This window comes from Physella acuta, unplaced genomic scaffold (assembly GCF_028476545.2).
Source record: "Physella acuta isolate Inbredline_101_S28 unplaced genomic scaffold, ASM2847654v3 ptg000029l, whole genome shotgun sequence".
In the NCBI taxonomy this organism is placed as follows: domain Eukaryota; kingdom Metazoa; phylum Mollusca; class Gastropoda; family Physidae; genus Physella; species Physella acuta.
The window spans coordinates 166,995-193,466 of NW_026731549.1; the positions used below are offsets into that span (position 1 = coordinate 166,995).

At 36.6% G+C, this 26,472-nt stretch overlaps 1 protein-coding gene across 2 annotated transcripts in view; it reads left to right on the forward strand.

Moving 5' to 3' along the window:
• The window catches only part of LOC131941572 (protein HtrL), a 32,578-nt gene extending 16,794 nt beyond the window's left edge, over positions 1 to 15,784 (forward strand). For both annotated transcript variants that reach the window (XM_059300884.1, XM_059300893.1), the window contains exons 2-8: positions 275 to 359; positions 8,189 to 8,226; positions 9,242 to 9,325; positions 10,852 to 11,051; positions 12,319 to 12,573; positions 13,740 to 13,932; positions 14,707 to 15,784. In XM_059300884.1, the coding sequence (XP_059156867.1) occupies positions 275 to 359; positions 8,189 to 8,226; positions 9,242 to 9,325; positions 10,852 to 11,051; positions 12,319 to 12,573; positions 13,740 to 13,932; positions 14,707 to 14,964 (1,113 nt within the window). In that variant the 3' untranslated portion in view covers positions 14,965 to 15,784. The remainder of the gene's footprint in view (positions 1 to 274; positions 360 to 8,188; positions 8,227 to 9,241; positions 9,326 to 10,851; positions 11,052 to 12,318; positions 12,574 to 13,739; positions 13,933 to 14,706) is intronic.
• The last annotated feature ends 10,688 nt before the right edge of the window (positions 15,785 to 26,472 follow it).

Here is a 26,472-nt window from a genome sequence, read left to right on the forward strand (position 1 = left end):
TGTATACCCTCTGTTAGTTCTAAAATGTATACCTCCTATCAGACGTATCAGATGTAAAATGTATACCTTCTGTCTGCTGTGAAATGTATACCTTCATTTAGTTGTGAAATGTATACCTTAAGTTAGTTGTGAAATGTATACATTGAGTTAGTTGTGAAATGTTTACATTGAGTTAGTTGTGAAATGTATACATTGCGTTAGTTGTGAAATGTATACCTTGAGTTAGTTGTGAAATGTATACCTTTAGTGTGACCAACGTCTGTTGTTGTTTCAGATGAGGCTTGTACACAAGACGTTGCTGGTTCTCTCTTGTGTGGGACTTGGTGCTCTTCTCTTCAGTTACACCAGTACATCATTAGGTGAGTAATTACTCTAATTACATCCTTAGGTGAGTCGTGTAATTACATCATTAGGTGAGTCGTGTAATTACCTCATTAGGTGAGTCGTGTAATTACTCTGATTACCTCATTAGATGAGTCGTGTAATTACCTCATTAGGTGAGTCGTAATTATATCATTAGATGAGTCGTGTAATTACCTCATTAGGTGAGTCGTGTAATTAGTCTAATTACATCATTAGGTGAGTCGTGTAATTACCTCATTATTTGAGTCGTGTAATTACCTCATTAGGTGAGTCGTGTAATTACATCATTAGGTGAGTCGTCTAATTACATCATTAGATGAGTCGTGTAATTAATCTAATTACATCATTAGGTGAGTCGTGTAATTAGTCTAATTACATCATTAGGTGAGTCGTGTAATTACATCATTAAGTGAGTCGTGTAATTACCTCATTAGGTGAGTCGTGTAATTACATCATTAGGTGAGTCGTGTAATTACATCATTAGGTGAGTCGTGTAATTAGTCTAATTACATCATTAGGTGAGTCGTGTAATTACATCATTAGGTGAGTCGTGTAATTACCTCATTAGGTGAGTCGTGTAATTACCTCATTAGGTGAGTCGTGTAATTACCTCATTAGGTGAGTCGTGTAATTACCTCATTAGGTGAGTGGTCTAATTACATCAGTAGGTGAGTCGTCTAATTACCTCATTAGGTGAGTCGTGTAATTACCTCATTAGGTGAGTCGTGTAATTACCTCATTAGGTGAGTCGTGTAATTACCTCATTAGGTGAGTCGTGTAATTACATAATTAGGTGAGTCGTGTAATTACCTCATTAGGTGAGTCGTCTAATTACATCATTAGTTAAGTCGTCTAATTACATCAGTACATCTTTAGGTGAGTTGTGTAATTACATCATTAGGTGAGTCGTGTAATTACATCTAGTACATCATTCGGTGAGTCATCTAATTACTCGAGAACATCTTTAGTTCAATGAACTAATTACTCGAGTACATCTTTAGGTCAGTCGATCATTACTGTAACGGCTAATTTATTTATTGTTTAATTGAGTTGTTCACTATTCTAAGAACCAATCACTCCAGCATGTTTTAGCAACAGCTTGCTGTGGCACACCATGTTTTATGTCGCCCATTATTTTAGCAACAAATAACACTAGCGCCTCTTTCAGTGAGTTTCTATATCGTTACATTTGTCATACAACGTGGTGCACTTTATCTTTACAACTGCATTAGATTCTAGCACTTTAGTTAAGGAGTTCAATTCGCGGTCCAGCTGCTATGCACATTAAAACATTCTGTTTAGTGCAACAGCTTAAGCTCAGCTTGCTTTTTCGAGAATCGATGTAGAAAAGTTTCGTTAATACCCTCACAGTTGTGTTTTTTAGATACATTCTTTTGATAAACCTCTAAGTGTGCATACATTGACACGTTTTCTCAATAAAAATGTCCTTGATATTCAAACCGACAGCTGTGTTTTTCGGATACTAAAGTTTAGGTTTGAAGTTTGACAAAAGCCTGCTTTATGTAAAAGCTGCGACTCAACGCAGAAAAACATGTGAAGAATAGTTAGAGGGGAGTATAGGGTGAATAATGTATTGGGTAGAGACGGTGGGTGATGGGGTGGGTGATGGGTGATGGGATGGGTGATTGAGTGGGTTATGGGGTGGGTGATGGGGTGAGTGATGGGGTGGGTTATGGGGTGGGTTATGGGGTGGGTTATGGGGTGGGTTATGGGGTGGGTTATGGGGTGGGTGATGGGGTGGGTTATGGGGTATGCCATGGGGTGGGTTATGGGGTGGGTTATGGGGTGGGTGATGGGGTGGGTGATGGGGTGGGTTATGGGGTGGGTTATGGGGTGGGTGATGGGGTGGGTGATGGGGTGGGTTATGGGGTGGGTCATGGGGTGGGTCATGGGGTTGGTGATGGGGTGGGTGATGGGGTGGGTTATGGGGTGGGTGATGGGGTGGGTGATGGGGTGGGTTATGGGGTGGGTCATGGGGTGGGTCATGGGGTGGGTGATGGGGTGGGTGATGGGGTGGGTTATGGGGTGGGTTATGGGGTGGGTGATGGGGTGGGTTATGGGGTGGGTGTCGGGTTGGGGAGATAGACCCACATGGTGAACAGTTTACCTCACTATGCTGTATCAATAAGATTTCAACCGTTCGATTCCCAGTAAAAAGTTGCATTAAAATTTGTCATCGCCGGATCGGGAGATCCCTACAGCAGTTGTACCCAACCAACACAATAAACACTCAAGGTTCTACTGTAGTCCTTAGTGCAGTATCCAATCAATCGCATGGCTGTGTCATGGGGTGAAAGGGGTTGTTGACGGGGTGGGTGAACAGCCTACCTCGCCCAACCAACACAATAAACACTCAAGGTTCTACTGTAGTCCTTAGTGCAGTATCCAATCAATCGCATGGCTGTGTCATGGGGTGAAAGGGGTTGTTGACGGGGTGGGTGAACAGCCTACCTCGCCCAACCAACACAATAAACACTCAAGGTTCTACTGTAGTCCTTAGTGCAGTATCCAATCAATCGCATGGGTGTGTCATGGGGTGAAAGGGGTTGTTGACGGGGTGGGTGAACAGCCTACCTCGCCCAACCAACACAATAAACACTCAAGGTTCTACTGTAGTCCTTAGTGCAGTATCCAATCAATCGCATGGCTGTGTCATGGGGTGAAAGGGGTTGTTGACGGGGTGGGTGAACAGCCTACCTCGCCCAACCAACACAATAAACACTCAAGGTTCTACTGTAGTCCTTAGTGCAGTATCCAATCAATCGCATGGGTGTGTCATGGGGTGAAGGGATTGTTGAAGGGGTGGGTGAACAGCCTACCTCACTCAACCAATACAATAAACACTCAAGTTTCTAATGTTTAGTGCATTATCCGATCAATCTCATGGCGGTCACAGTTCTCTCCCTTTTACACATTTAACTGCCCCCCCCCCTTCCACCTCGTACGTCCATTCGGTCACTGTTCTGTATGAATTAGTTCATAGAATACATCACCAAACACACAAAAGACGATAAGCCGTTTCACCTTACACTATTCACAGTAAAACTATTTACATCGCTACAAGGCGTATTTACTTTTCTTTTAAAACATTTATAATTATTTCTATTTTGAACATGTTTTTGTGTTCTTTCCTACTTACTTCAATTTATTTTTCTTTCCTACTTTTTTCACTTTTTTTTTCCTTTCCTACTTTCTTCAATTTGTTTTCTTTCCTACTTTCTTCAATTTGTTTTCTTTTCTACTTCCTTCAATTTTTTTACTTTCCTACTTTCTTCAATTTGTTTTCTTTCCTACTTTTTTCACTTTTTTTCCTTTCCTACTTTCTTCAATTTGTTTTCTTTTCTACTTTCTTCAATTTGTTTACTTTCCTACTTTCTTCAGTTTGTTTTCTTTCCTACTTTCTTCAATTTGTTTACTTTCCTACTTTCTTCAATTTGTTTTCTTTCCTACTTTCTTCAATTTGTTTCCTTTCCTACTTTCTTCAATTTGTTTTCTTTCCTACTTTCTTCAATTTGTTTACTTTCCTACTTTCTTCAATTTGTTTACTATCCTACTTTCTTCACTTTGTTTACTTTCCTAATTTCTTCATTTTGTTTTTTTTTTCTACTTTTTTCAATTTGTTTACTTTCCTACTTTCTTCAATTTGTTTACTTTCCTACTTTCCTCACTTTGTTTACTTTCCTAATTTCTTCAATTTGTTTTTTTCCTACTTTCTTCAATTTGTTTACTTTCCTACTTTCTTTAATTTGTTTACTTTCCTACTTTCTTCAATTTGTTTCCTTTCCTACTTTCTTCAATTTGTTTCCTTTCCTACTTTCTTCAATTTGTTTACTTTCCTACTTTCTTCAATTTTTTTACTTTCCTACTTTCTTCAATTTGTTTACTTTCCTACTTTCTTCAATTTGTTTTCTTTCCTACTTTCTTCAATTTGTTTTTTGATTCCTACTTTCTTCAATTTGTTTTCTTTCCTACTTTCTTCAATTTGTTTCCTTTCCTACTTTTTTCACTTTTTTTTTCTTTCCTACTTTCTTCAATTTGTTTTTTGATTCCTACTTTCTTCAATTTGTTTTCTTTCCTACTTTTTTCACTTTTTTTTTCTTTCCTACTTTCTTCAATTTGTTTACTTTCCCTCTGATAACTTAGTTGAATGTATCTGGTAGTCTCACACCAAGTCCACTACAGTTTGCGTTTATTTAGTTTTAAAAAAAAAAACCACGCGATCATGCAGGTGCGTGCCTATCAGGTCGCCTCCAGCGTTACTACGTGAGCGTGTCAAACTTTTATTAGATCGTCTCCTGCGATACTTCGTGTGCGTGCCAAACCTCCATTTAGATCGCCTAGGTGTGCGTGCCACACCTCCAGTAGATCGCCTACGTGTGCGTGCCGAACCTTCATAACGTTATCTTCAAAGCCTCAGTCAATCAGCAGGTATTGCCTGGGGAAACTACGTTCTCACATGCAATCGGAAGTATGAAGAGATGAGTACAATAGAGCAATGAAGACCATTCAATGTCTGGGAAAGAAAAAAAAAGGGGGCAGCTTATCTCCATAATACATGGTCACCATGAATGTTCAGGAGAGTTTTATTGTATTGCTGCATCTATAGAATTTTCATGAGATTTGACACATTCAGTTACCAAAGGATCGAACGGCTTAGCTACAATCGATTTCAGCAAAGGATCTTTCTGTCGGTGAACAGCCATCAATTTGGTCCGCTTGCAAAAGTAATTCCGTTTCAGTCTGGAGAAAAAAGCCAGAGGGCTATAAGAACTTTCGATTTTTGGACTAACCCAAATTTCTATTACACTTAACAAAATCGAACCGAGTTCAATAATCCGATAAATCTATAATCTAAAAGTGTAAAAAAAAAAAAAACTTCTAGAAACAGGTACCAGCGCAATACTCCATCAAACTGTGATTAACTTCTGACGTTTATTTGACTTGCATTAATGACTTCCACGGGGAGGGGGGGGGGGTAAGAAAATGTTACGTTAGACCACACGTTACATTTTATTGTCATGCCCCAATAAACAAGCAATTTAATATTTTCCTACTCCAAAAAAAAAATTCAATTCACTTATATTCCCATCCTACAATGAAACGATACAATAGCTACATATTACAATGAAACAATACATTTTCAATCGGCACGCAAAAGGCTTACATTGCATCGACGGTTTCCGTGTTTATAAAAACTTTTCAGCTTGTAGTTACATCATACTCTCTACATGTAGATCGGTGTGAAGTTTCGGAAAGCGAGAGATCACTTCCTTACCGAATGCCCGTGTCCCCCCCCCCCCCCCCCCCACACACATTGTCACATTCTTGTTCTTATTCCACACCAACAATATCGTCCAGCCAGATCCACCTTCTTATTTCGATACTTTGGAATCGATCTTCCCTCATCGGATGTGAATATGTTGAATGCATAGAAATTTCTGTCACATCTTTGTATCTTTTTGTTTAACTTTGTTTAATATACTATGGTATCTGTAATACACTGTAAAGGATTTTTGGAATGTTCCAAGTTGATTAAAGATTGACCTAATATGAAAACAAAAATCAAGGGACTTGAATACGCTGTTTTACAACATACGCTGCGTACATTTACATAAAGTACTTCGTTCCAAAAAACATTTTAGTTCTCACATCGTTTTCAATGGTGAAGGGGCGGAGGGGTGAGATAGTCAAAGGAAACGAACGTTCATCGTATATTTATATTTAAATATTATTCTTGATTCAGCCTTTTTAAAATACAAGAATCAGTCAGAAACATTTAAAAATAGCAAAGTATGCCAACCGCACACAACAGGCCTACATGTCATTGAATTAGTAATATGAATTTATTGTATCATACGTAGTTCAACTTTCTTTCTCCGGCTCAACTTTTCAAAAGTAATTTCAACCATTTGAATTTCCTTCCAACTTAACAAGAACCTTAACTCTTTCGCCCAACTTAACAAGAACCTTAACTCTTTCGCCCAACTTAACAAGAACCTTAACTCTTTCGCCCAACTTAACAAGAACCTTAACTCTTTCGCCCAACTTAACAAGAACCGTAACTCTTTCGCCCAACTTAACAAGAACCTTAACTCTTTCGCCCAACTTAACAAGAACCTTAACTCTTTGACCCTACAGCCCTGAATAGCTCAGCATCGGGACGACGCCCTACTCCCCAGGGTCATGAGCTGTGAAAAGCCTTGTGTGCATTAGCACTTATGACGCCAAGCCCCTTTTGTGGACTATTTCACATGTCGCTAGCAGGTACAGCGTATAGCGGAAGTCGTCTCTATGCCGCATTGGCTGTTGGGTAGCTACACGGAGTGAGAAAAAGGCTATACGGAGTGACAAAGAGGCTACACGGAGTGAGAAAAAGGCTATACGGAGTGAGAATAAGGCTACACGGAGTGACAAAAAGGCTACACGGATTGACAAAGAGGCTACACGGAGTGACAAAAAGGCTATACGGAGTGAGAAAAAGGCTACACGGAGTGACAAAGAGGCTACACGGAGTGACAAAGAGGCTACACGGAGTGACAAAGAGGCTACACGGAGTGACAAAAAGGCTATACGGAGTGAGAAAAAGGCTACACGGAGTGACAAAGAGGCTACACGGAGTGAGAAAAAAGGTACACGGAGTGAGAAAAAGGCTACACGGAGTGACAAAAAGGCTACACGGAGTGAGAAAAAGGCTACACGGAGTGACAAAGAGGCTACACGGAGTGAGAAAAAGGCTACACGGAGTGACAAAGAGGCTACGCCGCGCTTGTGTGTTGGACCGGACGTTCAATCGTGCCGTGTGTGCTGGTGGTTCAATTCACTGTGTACCGCTGCACGGTGGTGTATTGATCACGTGGTATGACGTTTACACGTTGGACATGAGATCCAATCTTTTCTATACGTACCCCCCCCCCCCCCCACCCTAAACACCCCTCAAGTTGTCAAAGTCAACGTGACCTTAACACCCCTCAAGTTTTCAAAGTCAACGTGACCTTAACACCCCTCAAGTTGTCAAAGTCAACGTGACCTTAACACCCCTCAAGTTGTCAAAGTCAACGTGACCTTAACACCCCTCAAGTTGTCAAAGTCAACGTGACCTTAACGCGGTGGAAAAACCGAATTGAAGTTCACACATGCAGTCCCAACCACACAATAGCAATCCATTAACGGGTAAAATAAATCATACACAAGCAGACGTTGCACGAGTGGAAAAGAAATCCCCCCCCCCCCCAAAGTTGACTTTGTAATAGGGTAAAACTCAGGTAAACCCCAGTCCCCCCCCCTACCCCCACCCTAAAAATCAATCAAAACAAAGCAAAACAAACAAAAAAGCCACTTGCTAGAAGGTTCTAAAACTGTTTTCAACCAACGTATGAAGACACATTACAAGACTGGTGATATAAACGCCTTTCTAATCTCATAAAACAGCTGTCTTCCATTTGATACTAAATTAAAAATTGTATGCATCATTCGTTTTTTTATGTCAAGTATGTTTTTAGCTTCACTCTGGTGTTTTTCAAATGTTAAAGGTTCACAAAATAAAGGTACACAAAATAAAGGTACACAAAATAAAGGTACACAAAATAAAGGTACACAAAATAAAGGTACATAAAATAAAGGTACACAAAATAAAGGTACACAAAATAAAGGTACACAAAATAAAGGTACACAAAATAAAGGTACACAAAATAAAGGTACACAAAATAAAGGTACACAAAATAAAGGTACACAAAATAAAGGTACACAAAATAAAATACTTTGAGCTCCACTCAGCAATTTTAAACAACTTTTTTATTTTTTTCAGGGAAAGTTTCATCGGAAAAATCAGCGGACGGCACAGAAGTAAATATATTTGATATTTTTAAATATATTTGATATTTTTAAATATATTTGATATTTTAAAATATATTTGATATTTTAAAATATATTTGATATTTTAAAATATATTTGATATTTTAAAATATATTTGATATTTTAAAATATATTTGATATTTTAAAATATATTTGATATTTTAAAATATATTTGATATTTTAAAATATATTTGATATTTTAAAATATATTTGATATTTTAAAATATATTTGATATTTTAAAATATATTTGATATTTTAAAATACATTTGATATTTTAAAATACATTTGATATTTAAAAATACATTTGATATTTAAAAATACATTTGATATTTAAAATACATTTGATATTTTAAAATATTTTTGATATTTTAAAATATATTTGATATTTTAAAATATATTTGATATTTTAAAATATATTTGATATTTTAAAATATATTTGATATTTTAAAATATATTTGATATTTTAAAATATATTTGATATTTTAAAATACATTTGATATTTTAAAATACATTTGATATTTAAAATACATTTGATATTTTAAAATATTTTTGATATTTTAAAATATATTTGATATTTTAAAATATATTTGATATTTTAAAATATATTTGATATTTTTAAATATAATTCATATTTTCAAATATAGTTCGTATTTTTAAATATAGTTCATATCTTTTAAAAACTAAATATTTTAATATAAAACTATACGTACATGTTAGTTGTAGCATGATTATGTTCAATTTAATAATGTATTTTATTTTAAGTGTTTTTGATCTTTTGTGTAGTATCGAATCTTTAAAAAGTTAAATTTAATGTAGAATTAATAAATCAAGTCACTTTTGAACTAAATTTGCTAACAGTTAAAAAAAAAAACATCGTTTGGTTTTGTTATCATCGTAAACCAAAGTTTCAACCATAAGCCTTAAAGAACTCCCAGCTAAGCTAAGCTTTGAGTTAAATCCGTCCCAAAACCTAACACATTGTTTCTTCTCTCTGGTAAAATCCAGAGCACTGTGAACGTAAAAAGCTTCCAAGAACAGCAACCCAGTCAAAACCCGTCACAAGCAAGCGATTCTCAAGGAAACACAAAAGTAAATATGTTAATGTTAGAAGTAGTTCTTAAGGAAACACAAAAGTAAATAAGTTAATGTTAGAAGTAGTTCTTAAGGAAACAAAAGTAAATAAGTTAATGTTAGAAGTAGTTCTTAAGGAAATACACAAGTAAATAAGTTAATGTTAGAAGTAGTAAACAAACATTCTAGCCAAACTCTCAAGGAAATTCACAAGTAAATAAGTTAATGTTAGAAGTAGTTCTTAAGGAAATATACAAGTAAATAAGTTAATGATAGAAGTAGTTCTTAAGGAAACAAAAGTAAATCCTAATATATAATTCCCCATGTGCGCACTTCTCTCTCTCTCTCTCTCTCTCTCTGTCTGTCCGCAAAATATTTTCGCCGGACATCACGTCAGAAACGGCAGCGATATATGGAGAACTTTATACGGACTTTAGTTGAAAATAATATGTTAGATGTTTTAAATGTATAACCACAATTTTATTTAAAGAAGAAAAATAAAAATTAAAGGCGTATTCGAATGTAGAGAAACAGTATTATTTATGCAACCGGAAAAGCATTAATAGATGTGAAAAAGAACGCAAAAAACTGTGAAGTCACTATTGCTTTCTACAATAACTAATGACGTCATCTGCCGTGTTTAGAATAAAAAGAAATGAACTATTTCATTCAAATTTGATTTAGATCTACGTACACTATGAAATGTATACAATACAATTTTTCCGGCTTAACTCATACAATTTATTTTATTTATTTGGATTCTAGATCTAGATATTCTAGATTCATCTATTCAAATAATACATTTCTATACTAAAGTATTTCAGGCCTTAATTACTTTATTGAAATCTTTGTTTATCTATGCCATTTGCTAATCTCTATAATATATAATGCAAAGTTGTCGGGTGCCCGATAGGGCACTTCCCGGCGCCGCAGGCGCTTCAAATTTGGCAGGATCTTGCCTTGGGGCGACAGAACACGGGGGCCGGTTGGCCGAAAAGTCTACGATGATGGGGTCGAAACTGACATCGACTGACCGGCGCCTTATATGAGCTATAAATCGAAAAAAAATGTCCACGGAGGAACCTCTTCATAACTCCTGAGGTCGCAGACCGACCCTCGGGCGAATTAATTAACCATTCAAATTCTCAATGTTTTCGAAAGCCTAAGCAAAGCTGGGCAGCATGCCTAGTAAGTTAATATTAGAAGTAGGAAACAAACATTCTAGCCAAACTCTCAAGGAAATACACAAGTAAATAACTTAATTTTAGCGAAATTTGGCCAACTTAATCGTATCTCATTTCCTGAATGAATATTTACGATGGTGAATATAGTTCCTACTTTGTTTTATTACCGAGAAGTAATACTTATACTGTTAAAAAATTCCAAGTTAACAAAAATACACAGAATACGTTTTGTTAATTGTGTTTACGGAACCGAATCTATCCATTACCAAAACCTTACCCTTTAATCATAAAAATGCCCATATTATTATATCATAAAAATGCCCATATTATTATATCATGCCCTGATTTTAAATTTCTCAGACTTCAGCCACCGCTGAAGACAAAGATGCCCCGTCCCTCACCATCGTTACGATGTTCCTTACCCTGGGGACGCTCCAGAAAGGGTACGGTGGCCTGTACAACACCCACGACAAGTACAAGCAGTGGATGGCCACGTGGGCTTGGCTGACCAATCACGTGATCATCTTTGTGGACGACGAAGACACGTTGGAGTATTTCAAGTAGGAGTTATCAAATTTAATACTTTTATGCTCATCACACAGATATTAAGACTAACGGAGCAAAACACGCAGAATTTTCTGGAACACAAACACGCAGTGATTACGTTCCTACTTTAACACTTTTGAAAATGCGGATAGTTAAACAAAAATAATTAATTACTTGGGCGGATACCAACATTTTATACAAGAAAATAGAATATACTTTTTAAAGATTTTTTTTGTTTGTTTTTATCTAAATTTAACATAAACTGTTGTATAAACGCGAAACCCTATTTTTGACTTCATACACCCACTTAAAATTTTGAGATCCAAAGAAACATAGCACTAAGGGAAGTAATCAAACCATGTATTATTTACAATGATTGCGTCCCATGTCGGATGTTAGTTCAGATCCTTGTGTAAACGGAAGAAACGTCTGAGCTTACACAGTGACTAGAAGGAGAACAAATGTTTAGATAAGTTAGTGGAGAGCATATCATTTCACATGGTAGCACATCGATTTACACCGTTTTAAATACATTCACACCATTTCGCAAACTATCATTTATTTACATTTCGCATCGTTTCTCTCCATTTAATATTCATTTAAATCAATTCACAATTCTTGTTTGACTTGTGTTTGATACAGGGGCGTAGCGAGGGGGGGGGGGGGGGCGGACCGCACCGGGTGACACCATTTAGGGGGGTGACACCAAGGCAAAAAAGAGCAAAATATATAGAGAAAAACTTGAGCGGGGTGGGGGTGCAAATCGAAAGTTTGAGGGGGGGGGGGTGCAAATCGAAAACTTGAGGTGGGGAGTGCAAATCGAAAGTTTGAGGGGGGGGGGGGGTTGCAAATCGAAAACTTGAAAGTTTGTCCCCGGGAAGGGTCGCTACGCCTCTGGGTGGTGACACCATTAAGTGCCGCACCGGGTGACACCCGATCTCGCTACGCCACTGGTTTGATACTTATATGACTGACGAATTTATAGTTGCGATTTTCTTACCAGCTCATTTCTTCAGTCTTTTGTAGAAGTTTTCTCTAACACCATCGGTAGATGAAGTAAAGTTTATCTGTTTCTTTGGCTTCGCATTTAAAATAATAATTTTGGCTAGCACTGAATTGGTATTAATATTCCCCAACTTGAGTCTGATACTTAATAGAGCTGAGTGGACTCAGTGACCTTACAGAATTCACACCGGAACCTCCGTCTGGTTCAAGTTGTTGGTAAACAAATGTGTGTTTCGTTATGTTAATATGTCATATACGTCATCTTCTTTCTTCCAGAAAAATCCGAACCCAGCAGCCCGCCCACAGGACTGTGATTGTAAAAATAGACAGGTCACACCTCGACGCCTTCAAGAACCTGGAGAGGATCAAACAAATCTACAGCAACAGCTCATACCCCAAACATCCACCCAACACCATCAACGCCAACTACAGCTGCACCATGAGTGCTAAGTATGACGTCATGACCATGGCACTGGACATGGGACTGGTCAAGACAAAATATCTGGCATGGATGGACATTGGTCTGTTTAGGTATGGACATTGGTCTGTTTAGGACATTGGTCTGTTTAGGTATGGACATTGGTCTGTTTAGGACATTGGTCTGTTTAGGTATGGACATTGGTCTGTTTAGGTATGGACATTGGTCTGTTTAGGTATGGACATTGGTCTGTTTAGGTATGGACATTGGTCTGTTTAGGACATTGGTCTGTTTAGGTTTGGACATTGGTCTGTTTAGGTATGGACATTGGTCTGTTTAGGTATGGACATTGGTCTGTTTAGGTATGGACATTGGTCAGTTTAGGTATGAACATTGGTCTGTTTAGGTATGGGCATTGGTCTGTTTAGGTATGGACATTGGTCTGTTTAGGTATGGACATTGGTCTGTTTAGGTGTGGACATTGGTCTGTTTAGGTATGGACATTGGTCTGTTTAGGTATGGACATTGGTCTGTTTAGGTATGGACATTGGTCTGTTTAGGTATGGACATTGGTCTGTTTAGGTATGGACATTGGTCTGTTTAGGTATGGACATTGGTCTGTTTAGGTATGGACATTGGTCTGTTTAGGCATGGACATTGGTCTGTTTAGGTATGGACATTGGTCTGTTTAGGTATGGACATTGGTCTGTTTAGGTATGGACATTGGTCTGTTTAGGTATGGACATTGGTCTGTTTAGGTATGGACATTGGTCTGTTTAGGTATGGACATTGGTCTGTTTAGGTATGGACATTGGTCTGTTTAGGTATGGGCATTGGTCTGTTTAGGTATGGACATTGGTCTGTTTAGGTATGGACATTGGTTTGTTTAGGTATGGACATTGGTCTGTTCAGGTATGGACATTGGTCTGTTTAGGTATGGACATTGGTCTGTTTAGGTATGGACATTGGTCTGTTTAGGTATGGACATTGGTCTGTTTAGGTATGGACATTGGTCTGTTTAGGTATGGACATTGGTCTGTTTAGGACATTGGTCTGTTTAGGTATGGACATTGGTCTGTTTAAGTATGGACATTGGTCTGTTTAGGTATGGACATTGGTCTGTTTAGGTATGGACATTGGTCTGTTTAGGTATGGATATTGGTCTGTTTATTTATTTTGTATACAGATATGTAATACAACTAAATAAATATAAGGTTGGATGTTTCAAAAATTATTCTGGCTTTTATCTTACACAATTCTGAACCCCTTAAATCACCAGGAATCTTCTGGAAGAGAGGCTGAAACCAAAGAACAACAGCTTCACCATGGAGGTACCTGCAGACTTCAACAGCAGTCGAGTGGGGTTTACACAGGTGTCGTCAAGACAAGCCATGGAGAGGCTCAGCCCGTGGGAGTACATCAGAGATAATCATGTCTGGGTGGCAGGGGGTCACGTGATGGGAACTCACGAGGTTAGACAAAACCTCACTATAATAAACAAATAACTTAATATTTTATATTATATTTTTTTTCATAAAAAAAACGTTTTAATAACGAGCTTTTATGTAACAATGCACCAAAAAGTAGAAAAAAAATTATACATTACTATTTCAATAACTATAAAATAAAACGTGGGTCACTTTAGTATCTATTGGATACCTTTACTAATATTTAGGAAGAGACCACGCTTTTCTTTATAGTTATTAAAATAGTAGTGTATAATTTATTTTCTACTTTTTAGAGTATTATTACATAAAATCTTGTTATTAAAACATTTTTTATGAATTTTTTTATAAGTACTTTAAATGTTTTCAATTTACAATAGAGTTGCATGATTAAAAACCATTGCGCACCTAATGAACGTGATGACGCGTATATAATAGTGCGAAATAGTTTGATGAGACAGCCTACTAATTCGGACACAATTTTGATTAAAAAAATTAATCAGGGAACCAATTAAGTCAAATTTAATGTCATGTTGCATTGTCTTTATGCCCTGATCCACGTACCAACTACGAACCGTATCTGTCAGAAGTGCCCATAATTTCGCTCGGGCGTTTCGATCTAGACTGTCGACTGACGACAGACGGTGATTTAAATAAAAGATTGTAATAATACATGTCAAACAACGTCAATAGAACTCTCTAACCCACCCTCCATAGAACACGTTGACCAAACCTCTGTACAACAATTTATTGACCAAAATGTTTTGAACCTTTGACTAACCCACATCACCTATTCCCCAGGTCATCCGCACGTTCATCACGTCGTACAAATATGTATCCCAGGAGCTGATCAAGGCCGGCATGTCCAGCACTGACCAGCAGGTGATTGGAGCCATGTACTCACCTCAGTTCCGGCACCTGCAGAAGGTGGACATACAGGGGTACTCGTGTGTGGACGGACAGTTTGGTCTACACGGCTCAGACGTGCAGTACTTTTGTTTGAGTTATATATGCAAGGAGGCGGGGGAGAAGGCTAAAAATAGAACTTCCGCTTTGTAAAAGAGATAAAACTGGAGAGTCCGTCCTTTAAAGAATATTGATAAAGATGAAAACATATCAAATCCGCTGTTACTTTAACATCAACTGTGATAATATTTCTCTAACTGCTGAAAAGTCTTGTATTTTTTCTATAGAAGATTCAAACTTTTTAAGTTGCACTAGTATCTTTGTTTCGATTTGAATTTGACACGATACGATTTGTTGATACTGCTTTTGTGAATTATATTTTGCGATATTATGCAAATGGCCAGGATAATATTTTGAAATTTGAACTCAAATTTCGGCGAAGTTTCATCATTTCCACGTCATTTCGCGATGACGCTGTATTATGTTGCTTTAACAGAGTTGTTAACGTTTCGCAGTATGATAATTCACCTCCTTTTTTAAAAAGGTTAATAACTTCTTTATATGCTTAAGATTAAGCTATGCGGAACAAATATAATGTGAGTTCTATAGACTGATAAAACCATTCCGTTATTTTGGGTGAGAATGCGGAAATAGAAGCATATATTTGGATTTTAGGGGTGGGGGGTCTAATCCTCCACATTTGTACGAAAATCCGCCCGCTTATACAAATATGCACAAAGAAATAGAACAAGCACAGCGTTTTATATAACATATGCACGTTACAAATATGCAAATAATATCTGAAACTATTGTAATCCAAACGGTTTTTTTTTTCAAAATATTTATATATAAACTTGATATTGCCTTTAAAATATTCGCTTGTTTACTGTAGCACCTGCTTTTATAGCTCACCAAAGATATAAGTGTTTACGACATTTTGTCTAGATCGCGTGCACCAGTTATTAATGTATGCTTTGAGATTTACGTTTATAATATATATATATATACATACATATATATATATATATATATATATATATATATATATATATATACATATATATATATATATATATATATACATATATATATATATATAATTATATATATATATATATATATAATTATATATATATATATATATATATATATATATATATATATATATATATATCAGCGTGTTTGTTATTAAGAATATTTAATTTATGCATATTTATTTGATACATTTGTTTTGGCATTTTAATTTGAGTAACTAAGTAATTGCTACTTATACTTTTTTGTTAAAAAGTACACACTAATCGTTACCCCAAAACATTCGATTGTTTAAAGCCGTGTGCCAAATTTACGGTTTCTTCCCTTACAAAACAAAATGACTTGAACTTGAGAATGGTTTGTTTAACAGGGGAGACAACAATAAAGGAAGAAAAATATAGTAGTTGTCTAACTTTTGAATGAGGACCATGGATACTACTTTTTAAAATGAATCCGAATCTAAATGTTATAGAAAAATTTAAAAGTCGTCCAACGACCTGGAAAAGATTTTGTCCGGGTTAGGCCAGGTTGCGTGTGTGTGCGTGTGTGTGCTTGTGGTGCGTGTACGTGCGTGTGTGTGTGTGTGTGTGAGTGCGCGCGCGTGCGTGCGTGCGTGTTGGTGAGAGAAACACAACTATCACCTAAAAGAGATTTCAGCAGCTTTGAAGTTCAATATTTAAAAAACTTAACTGATTTGCGAATAGAGTGTTGTTTTTGCTGCCTTTTTAATATGCAATTTATTTTTTAATATACAATTTATTTTTACAATTATAACTGTGTTATAAATTTTAAAATAATAAAATATATGCTCTGCCTTTGTTCGGCTTTTTGAAATATTGAAATTTTAATTTTTTAAATATTGAGATTTAAAAAAAATGATAAATGGTTTTTTTTTAATGTTGTTATGGAAGAAATTGCATGGTGGAATAGCAAAGAACTCGATTACTGATACTTAGATCTAGAGTTCGTGTCGAGTGGTCAAGCCGATGAGTCCACCCAGCACTAATGGGTACCTGAACATATCTAGACTCAGTGATGCCCACGCTTTCTTTACATATACCATGGTTAGTGAAACATAAACTCTACTTCCTCTGTCCTACGAACAACCTGATGTGTATCTGCTCCGTAACTAACCAAAAAGTATGTTCACACACCTAATGTTACAGCTAGTTAAGACAGAGACACACAGGGATTGGGGGGGGGGGAGGAGGACACATTCATATCCTGACACCCCGACCTAGTGACGCCTTTACTTCTTGGGTATTAGCGTAGGGCGGGGGGTGGGGGAATGGAATCACTTTCTCAACAGGTCTATGGCTTCCGTGTAAAAAAAAACGTTTTCAAAATTAAATAAAAAGAATGAAGATCAGAAATACATTCAGAAACGAAAAACGAAAGCTCGTATCGACAACCTTAGTGTCGCTAAACAACTCAGTTCAAAACGAGGACACAGAAAACTCAACGACAAAGTAGCTAACACAAAGCTAACACAAAGCTAACACAAAGCGACTTTAGCACAAAACTGTCAAGAAAAGGTTTTATTTTTCATCGTCTGCTGATAGGAACACGGAAACACGTGGAAGTCACGTTCTGACTTGTGAGGCCAAGTCACTTTCTCAGTCAGACAAGGGGAGAGGACTGGTGGTAAACTTATACGTGATGCTCAACACAATGCTGGGTTTACCTGAGGTCTTTCTGGGTAGTCACAGGTGGGAAACACGCACATTTAGAGCTTCAGCACGCTCTGTCTACACCATCAACTTGTTATATCTACACACAAACAACACGCTATATCTACACACAAACAACACGCTATATCTACACACAAACAACATAATATATCTACACACCATCAACACGCTGTATCTACACACCATCAACACGTTATACCTACACAACATCAACATATTACATCTACACAGCATCAACACGCTATATGCACACACCATCAACACGTTATACCTACACACCACAACACGCAATATCTACACACCATCAACACGCTATATCCACACACCATCAACACGCTATATCTACACACAAACAACACGTTATATCTACACACAAACAACACGCTATATCTACACACAAACAACACGCTATATCTACACACCATCAACACGCAATATCTACACACAAACAACACGCTATATCTACACACAAACAACACGCTATATCTACACACCAAAAACAAACTGTATGAAGAATGTATTGTTACTTGCAGATTGAGCTTTGAATGCCAATTGTAAGACTTTGTTAGTTAGTACGTGGGAAACGTTGAGTTGAACTATGTATGGTCAAACGATGGAAAGGTTGGTGAAACTCATATGTTTTACAGTAACGTGATAGAATTTTGAAAAGTTTACGGCCTAGCAGCTTAACACCATAGACCTTAGAAATATATAGGCTCTGTATACATTAGTCAAATAAATTAAATATGCATACAATAGGCCTGTAATTGGCATAAGCATGCAATAAACCTACAAATGATGCATGTATACAACTAGCCGATAAATGATGTATACATAATATTAGCTTATAAATTGATACACAATATATTTTTATACAGTAGAAATTAGAAAAGTAGAAAAAAAAAATTATTTTAACACACGGACTTATAGCTTTTTTCCTCGTTTTCTTTCCGAGAAAGTGTATTTACTTAATTTTTGAATTCATACAGAAAAAAAAAATTGATATATATTTGTTAAGTTAGGCGTAAGTATTAAAAAAAAATTGAAAAGAACGTGAACTCCTGTGGATATTGTAAAACAAAGATTTTCTCGGTTTTTTCCCTTACTGAAAACACAACCTTTAAAGGGGGATAACTTTAATTTTAATGTCGACCGAGGTTTTGGATTAACATGATCTATGTCATTAGCTTTTGATGAAACCCGTTAATTAATACACGTGACCTGATTAATCTACTGCTTAATCCAATCACATCATCTGTCTTGGGACAGATGAAGTAGAGTTCACCTGTTTTAATTGTGTCGTCAGCATAATGCCCAGTCACCGTTGTTTCCTTAACTTGAGTCAGGTACCCATCAGAGCTGGGTGAGCTCAGGGACGTCAAGCAGATCCGAACTTAAGACTTACAGTTTAGCAGGCGTTAGCTCTACCATTCGACCACGCCTTACCCTATCCCAACATAAACCAAGACACAAACCCTTCCATTCCCCCCCCCCCAAACCCTAACTTAACGGCATAAAAACGACCCCCCCACCCCAAACTACACCATAAAGGCATAAAAACTACCCCCCCCCCCCAATCTAATCTGACAAATTACTCTGTGGAAACTGCAATACACATAGCGTTGGTATACAACAATTCCAGAGAATAACAAAGACTTGGCTAAGGAGGTAGTTCAACGCTTTCTACGCTTTCACATTCATTACGACTTTTAGATCACATTCATTAAACTTTTTTATTACACATTACACATTTTCTATCACATTTGTTAAAACTTTTTTTTCAGTACATTCATTAAAACTTTTTTTTTTATCACATTCATTAAACCTTTTTTTTATCACATTCATTAAACTTTTTTTTATCACATTCATTAAACCTTTTTTTTTATCACAATAATTAAACCTTTTATCACACATTACAAATTTTCTATCGCATTTATGAAAGCGTTTTTGACACAATTTTCAGAACGCTTCTGTCACATTTATTAAAACATGTTCTGTCATATCAATACAACTTTTCCATCCTATTAATAAAAAATACTCTCAAATTAAATACGACGTCTTTACCCCAATCATCCAAAGACTTCTGTCACCTAGAATAAAACATTTCAATCACATTCATCAAAACATTGCAAACAAATCAACGAACACGATAGCCAAGCCACACAGCTTCTATAAGGTATTCTCACTTTTCATTGTCACCAATTCATTACAAATTCCTGGCACAACTACCAGCGTAGAGCGGATGAAAAGATATTGACAACACTGGCATTAAGAGGGTGTTTACCCTGTCCGCTGACCTGAATATGGTTATAAGAGGCATCTGCCTTATTCACCTGGGCTAATGGATCCTTTCCATAGTAATGGTACCGTCTCTGTGACCTATTGACCTAGTTTTTTGTGAACTAAAATCGAGATCTGGTATTGTAATAAAACAACAATTGTACTGCACGTGTTCACCAAATGTATCAATTTGTGCCCAGACCGGACGAAAACGGACAAAAGCCGTAGAAATCAAATATATTATTACATTTTCTGAGCAATATCCACACAATCGGTACGATAAATCGCGGATTTGACGTTTTATTTCAGGATACGGACAATTTATTCATGGAATTAAAAAATTACCAACGTTGCGAAAATAAAATAAAAATGACAGTTAAAGGCAGTAATATTGGACTAAATAGGTGTAGTCGTTAGATTTTTTTTTTAAAATTAAATCGGCGTATTAATACATTTAAAGCTTTTCTTTAACAATCTGAATACTCCAACCATGAGATACGTGTACGGCTGTATTAGGTTCTGGGTGGAAACCTTTCAGTCGGGCAACATATGGAAAAAGTAGTGATTGTAGTAACATATGGTACAGCATATGGGAAGAGTAGTGACATATTGTACAGCATATGGAAAGAGTAGTGACATATGGTACAACATATGGAAAGAGTAGTGACATATAGTACAGCATATGGAAAGAGTAGTGACATATTGTACAGCATATGGAAAGAGTAGTGACATATAGTACAACATATGGAAAGAGCAGTGACATATGGTACAACACATGGAAAGAGCAGTGACATATGGTACAACACATGGAAAGAATAGTGACATATAGTACAGCATATGGAAACAGTACTGACATATAGTGGAGCGCATGGAAAGAGTAGTGACATATAGTACAACATATGGAAAGAGTAGTGACATATAGTACAGCATATGGAAAGAGTAGTGACATATAGTACAACATATGGAAAGAGCAGTGACATATGGTACAACACATGGAAAGAGCAGTGACATATGGTACATCATATGGAAACAGTACTGACATATAGTGCAGCATATGGAAAGAATAGTGACATATAGTAAAGCATATGGAAACAGTACTGACATATAGTGGAGCGCATGGAAAGAGTAGTGACATATAGTACAGCATATGGAAAGAATAGTGACATATAGTACTGCATATGGAAAGAGTAGTGACATATGGTACAGCATATGGAAAGAGTAGTGACATATGGTACAGCGTATGGAAAGAGTAGTGACATATGGTACAGCATATGGAAAGAGTAGTGACATATGGTACAGCATATGGAAAGAGTAGTGACATATGGTACACCATATGGAAAGAGTAGTGACATATGGTACACCATATGGAAAGAGTAGTAACATATGGTACAGCATATGAAAAGAGTTGTGACATATGGTACACCATATGGAAAGAGTAGTGTCATACGGTACAGCATATGAAAAGAGTAGTGACATATGGTACACCATATGGAAAGAGTAGTGACATATGGTACAACATATGGAAAGAGTAGTGACATATGGTACAACATATGGAAAGAGTAGTGACATATGGTACAGCATATGAAAAGAGTAGTGACATATGTTACACCATATGGAAAGAGTATTGACATATGGTACAGCATATGAAAAGAGTAGTGACATATGGTACACCATATGGAAACAGTACTGACATATAGTGCAGCATATGGAAAGAGCAGTGACACTCACGTGTTTTACACGAAAAACTAGAACCTATCAAATAAGTCAAAAGTAAAATACAAAGTGCAGTTCCCGAAAAAAAATTAAGAAAAATTTCCTTAAAAACGTTTTAATAACAGTATTTTATGTAATAATGCACTAAAAAGTAGAAAATAAAATATACACAACTATTTAAATAACTATAAAGTAAAGCTTGGAAAGTGGGCAATACTCGGTCTACGCCCTAGGTTGAAAATGGCCTCTGGTTGAAAATGGCCTCTGGTTGAAAATGGCCCCCGGTTGAAAATGCCTCTGCATGTTTCGTATCCTCGTCAAATCGTTGAGAATAAATTAATGAATAATTAAAGCGTCTTTCTAATTTTATTTCGCCTTGATTTTGACATTTGCGTGACACTTTTACTGAAAGTGTTATGTCAGAACGGTAGGGAACGACCTCAATACAGACTGGTAGGGAAGGGACCACACACAAAGTGGCATCAATAAAACATCCAGACTCGACAGTTGACCAATCGACTGGCACAAGCCCAGCAAATGATGGCAGCGATCACGTGTCTATCTTCATCCAATGGCGTGCCGTATGGGGTATTGTGCAGACGATTGCTGTGCTTATCTGTTCCTTCTCGTGATTGCTGGAATAGCATCTTAAAATTTGTCTTTCGTAAAATTAGATTGCTAAATATTAAAATCTAATCACTCGTAATTATCTTTGTGTGACAAGAGTTGCAGTTAAAATTATTTTTAGTTTGTTTTTGTTTTTTTACTCTTTAGTTACTTTAAATACACAAGTTATTTCGGTGAATGATGGATTACTAACTTTAACGAATTCGTCATTCTAACATAGATTTAATCTACATTATATATATATATATATATATATATATATATATATATATATATATATATATATATATATATATATATATATATATATATAATATATATATATATATATATATATATATATATATATATATATATATATATATATATATATATATATATATATATATATATATATATATATATATAAGCAGCCGTCCGTTGCTACAGTTTACTGTCGAAATAAAAAAAAAAAACTCTTGCACAACTTTTTATTATTTCTCCTTTGTTTAAAATCGTTTAAAGTACATGAGAACGTGTTCAGACACCCATTCTACCACCCGTCTATGAGAGCTACGGGTGTCTATGAGAGCTACGTGTTTAAAGTACACGAGAACGTGTTCAGACACCCATACTACCACCCAACTATAAGAGCTACATGTCTAAAGTAGAGCTACGTGTCTAAAGTAGAGCTACGTGTCTAAAGTAGAGCTACGTGTCTAAAGTAGAGCTACGTGTCTAAAGTACACGAGAACGTGTTCAGACACCCATACTACCACCCGTCTATGAGAGCTACGTGTCTAAAGTACACGAGAACTTGTTCAGACACCCATTCTACCACCCGTCTATGAGAGCTACGTGTCTAAAGTACATGAGAACGTGTTCAGACACCCATTCTACCACCCGTCTATGAGAGCTACGGGTGTCTATGAGAGCTACGTGTTTATAGTACACGAGAACGTGTTCAGACACCCATACTACCACCCAACTATAAGAGCTACATGTCTAAAGTAGAGCTACGTGTCTAAAGTAGAGCTACGTGTCTAAAGTAGAGCTACGTGTCTAAAGTAGAGCTACGTGTCTAAAGTACACGAGAACGTGTTCAGACACCCATACTACCACCCGTCTATGAGAGCTACGTGTCTAAAGTACACGAGAACTTGTTCAGACACCCATTCTACCACCCGTCTATGAGAGCTACGTGTCTAAAGTACATGAGAACGTGTTCAGACACCCATTCTACCACCCGTCTATGAGAGCTACGGGTGTCTATGAGAGCTACGTGTTTATAGTACACGAGAACGTGTTCAGACACCCATACTACCACCCAACTATAAGAGCTACATGTCTAAAGTAGAGCTACGTGTCTAAAGTAGAGCTACGTGTCTAAAGTAGAGCTACGTGTCTAAAGTAGAGCTACGTGTCTAAAGTACACGAGAACGTGTTCAGACACCCATACTACCACCCGTCTATGAGAGCTACGTGTCTAAAGTACACGAGAACTTGTTCAGACACCCATTCTACCACCCGTCTATGAGAGCTACGTGTCTAAAGTACATGAGAACGTGTTCAGACACCCATTCTACCACCCGTCTATGAGAGCTACGGGTGTCTATGAGAGCTACGTGTTTATAGTACACGAGAACGTGTTCAGACACCCATACTACCACCCAACTATAAGAGCTACATGTCTAAAGTAGAGCTACGTGTCTAAAGTAGAGCTACGTGTCTAAAGTAGAGCTACGTGTCTAAAGTAGAGCTACGTGTCTAAAGTACACGAGAACGTGTTCAGACACCCATACTACCACCCGTCTATGAGAGCTACGTGTCTAAAGTACACGAGAACTTGTTCAGACACCCATTCTACCACCCGTCTATGAGAGCTACGTGTCTAAAGTACATGAGAACGTGTTCAGACACCCATTCTACCACCCGTCTAAGCAAGGTTATGTCTCGCACGGCCAAGCACACTGTTGAAAAAATCGTGGCTTTGTTGTCTCACGGGTCATATCCGTCTAACGCTTGCAGGCTGACTTAAGTTAAGTCAGACCGTTATGACTTTACAGATTGTTGTCTTCCCCGTGATAATAGCAGCACAATAATGGCCAGTTTTGTAAGTAGTATAGTAGGTCCCTTTTGAGTCGATTTTGTGCAGACATGTTTATATAGTAAAATATTGAGCAGCCAGAGCAGACATGTTATATAGTAAAATACTCCAGCTGGAGCAGGTGTTCCCCTCCTCCTATTGTCTTCCGTGACGCTCCTTTACGGCCGCGACGACAAACAATAGAGTATCGATTTTTTTTTTGAAAGATATGTTTAAATAGTCATTAAAAATAATTTATTCAGCTAGGCTTGCTTTACAATAGGCCATATTTCTCATACAGTTGATCTATAAATAGCCGTTACTATTTACTATCAGTCTGTTTTTGTCCTCTGTTTTTTGTCTAGTCGTGTTAATTATGTTAAGTGTGATTGCTTTATTTGTTGTGGGTGTTTGATTGGTGGTTTTTTAATATTTAGTATATTAGAAGTATTATATTTAAGTGCTAGGTTGTTGGTTTATTGTACGTTTATGTACATAGTTGAGGCTATGGTGTAATCACGACTTTTTAAGTTTTCCTAGTGACGATTTCTTTCTAAAATAGTGACCAGGGCTAGACATCAAAGAGTATATTAATCAATTATCTTTAAAAAAAAATTTAAAAATAATTATTTTATTTAGCAAGGCTTGACTATATTCCTTATTTCTCATCCAGTTGATCTATATATAAACGTTACTACCAGTCTGGTTTTTTTTTGTCCTGTGTTCTTTGTCTAGTCCGAGTCGTGTTAATTAAGTTTAGTGTGAGTGCTTTATGTGTTGTGGTTGTCTTCTCTTGGCTTGTCTGCTTCGTAGAGTTGTTATATTTTGATTTGATAAAAGCTGTTTGAAAAAAGATTATTATTATTTATTTATTTTTTTGTGGTCGGCGTGTTCTTTCTTCTTGAGGAAACATAATATTGACTTGATCAATCATTAATGAAGACATTGAATAATTAGCGTCTTTAGAATAATTAGACCATAGTCTGCGCTATTGCTGTAAGGTCGTGTTAGGTTAGTTCCTTGCCCATTTCAGGATTATCTTTTATAAAGTGATGGTACAGTTAGACCACTAATCCGAAAGTCTAGAGTTCAAATCCTGTTTCAAGATAGTAGCCCTGAGTTCACCCAGCTCTGATGAGTCCCAATTCACGTTAGGAAAAGTAAAGGCGGCTGCGTATAATGCTGACCACACTACCACTACCATCCTTGGTTTACAAAGAAAAAATACCCCGTCACCTGCTTGATACATAAAGTCAAAAAGCTAATTTCTTTCAATTCACGGCTCGCTTCGCGGAAAAGATGCATCACTAATTATCTAGCCGTCCATGAGCGTTGGGGTATAGCTATTGTTCTATACTCACACGCCACGATTGCGCACAATAGTTTTGTCCTCATGGAATACAAAAGGGTGGAGTTTTAGGGCCATTGTGTTCCTTAAAAATCAATAAAGTGAATGACGTGAGTGTGTTTTGAATATATTTTATCGGATTACCACCGTGTCAACTCACCATTTTGTCATTACTTTAAAAGTCGTTACATAATTTTTAAAGGGAGAGCATTTGATATACAATGATGTCTTTATTAAATAATTCTATTTGTTCTGTTGACTGTTGTATAACTATTAAAAATAAAACAAAAAATAGAAATAAAAATATAATAAAAAAAGATAAAAATACTGATGATGAAATATTCTTAAAAAAAAAAAAGTTTACTCTTTAGACCAAATGATATATGAAGTGGTAGTGTGGTCAGCATTATACGCAGCCGCCTTTACTTTTCCTAACGTGAATTGGGACTCATCAGAGCTGGGTGAACTCAGGGCTACTATCTTGAAACAGGATTTGAACTCTAGACTTTCGGATTAGTGGTCTAACTGTACCATCACTTTATAAAAGATAATCCTGAAATGGGCAAGGAACTAACCTAACACGACCTTACAGCAATAGCGCAGACTATGGTCTAATTATTCTAAAGACGCTAATTATTCAATGTCTTCATTAATGATTGATCAAGTCAATATTATGTTTCCTCAAGAAGAAAGAACACGCCGACCACAAAAAAATAAATAAATAATAATAATCTTTTTTCAAACAGCTTTTATCAAATCAAAATATAACAACTCTACGAAGCAGACAAGCCAAGAGAAGACAACCACAACACATAAAGCACTCACACTAAACTTAATTAACACGACTCGGACTAGACAAAGAACACAGGACAAAAAAAAACCAGACTGGTAGTAACGTTTATATA